This window comes from Asterias rubens, chromosome 15, assembly GCF_902459465.1.
Source record: "Asterias rubens chromosome 15, eAstRub1.3, whole genome shotgun sequence".
Classification (NCBI taxonomy): Eukaryota; Metazoa; Echinodermata; class Asteroidea; order Forcipulatida; family Asteriidae; genus Asterias; species Asterias rubens.
Window position 1 is genome coordinate 8,022,081 of NC_047076.1, and position 3,483 is coordinate 8,025,563.

A 3,483-nucleotide genomic window follows, 5' to 3' on the forward strand; every position below is an offset into this window, starting at 1 on the left:
TGACCAGACAAGTCCTGCGGTCTTGTTTATTTTTTAATTTAATATTAATTAATACGGGAATAATTAAAAGGGTAGCGAGGAAAAAGAATTCTGGTCCTGTAAAACAGATTACAGAAATTGATTAAAGAAATGAACAATATTAGCAATGTTTTTTGTGCGATAATTATACAGGGTTAAATAAAGGTAACCCTGGTATTAAAAATAATATATAGTAAAATAAAAGCTTTTCTAAAACGACCCGGTCTTGTGCAATTACATTTTGCAAGAGCTGCACCCTTGATAGTGATAATGAGTTCTAAATTAACTTCCACAGGTGGAGGTAGCGCCATCTAAATTGCTCCTAAATTAAGGGTCAAGTTGTTAATCAGCCCCCAAAAAACCTGTTGGCAATTTTCTTGTTTGTATACAAAATTTATTACATATTTCCGTTGTGCTCTTGGCACCAATAAACCCCGGCAGAGAAACACCGTGACAAAGTGACATTCCAGGTTATTATGCTAAATGTAACCACTGGACAGTTGACCTGGGGACAAGCTAGTTAAGCCGCTAAAGATGAAAACTTGCTCAGCAGGAAAAGTAAGCCGGAATCAATGACTACCAGCTGAAGTCCAATACTTATCCATGTATAATTTAAAAGTGGTATCCTGACTGCTGAGCTGGAAAGAGTCACTAAGCCAGAGTTATCCTGAGGATGGAAATCGGTGCTTAGCAAGTTCGTCGACACAACAGCTCGGTGAAATTGGACCGTGATCTGAGAACGGCTTCCTGACAGGAAGTCGTTCAGGGTTCACGTCGTGGGTCATTCTCTTCTCTCAGTCGGACCCTCCACGTTCACTCTACGGACCGCCCAACGTCCCCGTGATTATTGTTCTTGCGGAAGAACAAAGCGGACGCTCCCCTGGGATGAACTATAAGATGATTAGGGGAGGTACTGTTCCTCAAACATTCTTCTCTATGTGTTGGAATTTAGCAATCAAAATTCACACACACAAAACACTGTGATTTGATTATTTTCGAGAAACAGAACTGCCCAGTATGGTGTAGCTTTAGCTCACGGGCGGTCATTTTCAGCACTCTGTGTGTACAACCATCCAATGTTTATATATAAACACGGCTTGTAATTGTTAATTTCCCATGCTTTTTTCGTAGTTTTAGGGGGTCGCATCCAAACAGGGTTCGAAGCCCTCGATTCAAATCAATTTATTTCTGATGGCTGACTAAAAGCTAATCTATTTGAAAGAAGTCCTTGAAAATGTCATGGATTAAGATACTCAGAACTAATCATTTCTTTCAACTTGACAATCAACAGTGCCTTTAAAACGCCTCTGAAGGTTTGCACAAAAATAAATATACAGATATAAATACAAATGAAAAAAACAGCCTCATCTGCAGTCATTGTTCAAGATTTCGTCATGACAAGTCCAAAGTAATCAATGGAACCTGCAATTACACAGAATCCACAGAGGCCATGTCCTCTGTTGCCCTTGCTCTTAGACTTGGTGCCCATTGCAATAGTTTATACCCTTTCCAATGGATGTGCCCTTGAGATGGAAATGAACACGGCCTTCCAAAAGTGAAATTCTAGGTCATCAGTGATCTTTCTTCCTATCTGGTAATGAAAACCCAGAAGCTCATCCAGAAGGGAATATCAATTACAAAAAGCTACCGCAAAGTCACCGTAAAAGCAGAAAACAATTAAGAAGTTATCACTTTTAAATTTGGCAGGGATTGTATGTAATTAAACAGACACCCAAACTCAGTAATCAAATGATTGGTTTTTAAAGCCCATCTTTTGATTACTGAGTTTTGGTGTCTATTTAATTACATGAAGATACGAGAGAAGAAAACACCACGAACACAGGTAGGGACTTGAACTCACATCAACATACCAGGATGTGGTCAAAAGATGGCAATCAAACCCGGACCCAAAGAATTCCTCCCCCACAGTAGTGTGGGTAGGGTCTACGAACGAATACTTACCTGTAGAGCAAATTACTACAATTGCATATTCCCTATGCGCCGCTAGGTAACACTAAGACTTTTTTTACAACAAGTGCAACAGCGCCCCCCATCGCCCAGTGCACACCGGCGTGACACGCCATGAAGGGCCGACAAAACGGGCGGCGCCACTGGGCCATGGCCCTGCTCCAACCTGCCCGCCAGGGTGGCGGTCAACGCTTGAAAAGCCTCCATGAAGTCGGCCCGTGAAAGCGAGTCACCGCGGTGACGTTTGCCCCTGCGGGATTCCCGGGAGGAATCACTGGAGCTCGAAGAGCGCCGTGATCTATTCCCCTTTTTGGCCTTTTTTCCTCGACGGGAAGAGAGGGCTGGGGTAACCTCCGATGTCCCTTCGGACACGGGTTGCGTCATGGCGATCCCAGAACAACGGGTAAAACCCGAGGATGAGGATGGACCCACCGAGCGCAGGATACCAGGGGAACCCCAGTTCGCCGGCTCGGCATGAGCAATCTGCCGACCGACCGCCAGCGCGCCCAGCCCAATGGCATGAGCGGCCGGGTTACGGTCGGCAAACTCAACCCCGTCCCCCACCATGGCCACCGAGGGAGATTCGGTGGGGCTGGATGGGGAATGGCGCACTGAGACACGTGGAGGGGGGACCCCCTCCTTCCGCAGTAGGCCAGTGGGTGGCATAGCGGCAGGCGTGGAAGACCCCGGAACGGGGTTTCCTTTGCCTGCCTTATTCTTCTTGGTAACGGCCCGGGTAGCAGGATTTTTAGTTTTCTTGCTTGTACCCGGGCGTTTACCCTTAGACAGGCTGGACCCTTGTACGCTGACCGACGAGGGGGAACGGGAAATGTTCCCCCCCGAAGTCAACTGGGTCCACGACCGACGCAGCACGCAGGGGCTGCGAAGGTTGGGAGGACTGTGCCGACGACGGACCGTCAACGGCATAGCCCCCCGAGGAGTCGAGCTGTCCCGGGGAAAGGGAAGTATCCCCGGTAGCGACAGTGCGACCCCTCCCTGTCTTTCTAGAACTCATTTTATATCAAAGAAAATAAATAAAGACGACACACTACACTCTACAAAACACGTCTTTATCAAATACAATAATAATACACAGCTTATCTCTCAAAAGAGACTCGTTCAACGGAAAAGTAATAATTTTTAGCGGAGCCTAAAAATTAACGTGTCACCTGTTTGGAGCTAAGAGAGAAAGAGGACGATTGCGCATGGCGTTCGCGCCGGTGTGCACTGGGCGATGGGGGGCGCTGTTGCACTTGTAAAAAAAGTCTTAGTGTTACCTAGCGGCGCATAGGGAATATGCAATTGTAGTAATTTGCTCTACAGGTAAGTAGAGTGACGTAGACTAAAAAGATTAATAACTAGTCATTCTGATCTCCATGTTGCACATTCCATCAGCGGGTGTAGTGACCCCAACCTAACCCCCCAACCCCCACCCAAACACCCACCCCAAACCAAAACCCCTCTCTGGCCGTCACGAGTGAATTAGGTTCAGGCAAT

At 46.5% G+C, this 3,483-nt stretch overlaps 1 protein-coding gene across 1 annotated transcript; it reads right to left on the reverse strand.

Annotated features, from left to right (window-relative positions):
- Nucleotides 1-831: 831 nt before the first annotated feature.
- On the reverse strand, nt 832-2,913 carry LOC117300236. The gene is made up of 2 exons (XM_033783962.1): nt 2,153-2,913; nt 832-952 (listed from the first exon to the last, which is right to left on the reverse strand). Exons 1-2 carry the CDS (start codon nt 2,911-2,913, stop codon nt 832-834), a joined length of 882 nt encoding a protein of 293 aa, XP_033639853.1.
- Between the last annotated feature and the right edge of the window lie 570 nt (nt 2,914-3,483).

Excerpts from the sequence above, each read along its gene's own strand:
- LOC117300236 (XM_033783962.1), bottom strand. The coding sequence starts at position 2,913 with ATGCCGTTGACGGTCCGTCGTCGGCACAGTCCTCCCAACCTTCGCAGC. Across the intron at positions 953-2,152 it reads ACCGCCACCCTGGCGGGCAG|AGAAGAATGTTTGAGGAACA; the intron begins GTTGGAGCAGGG and ends TCCAACACATAG.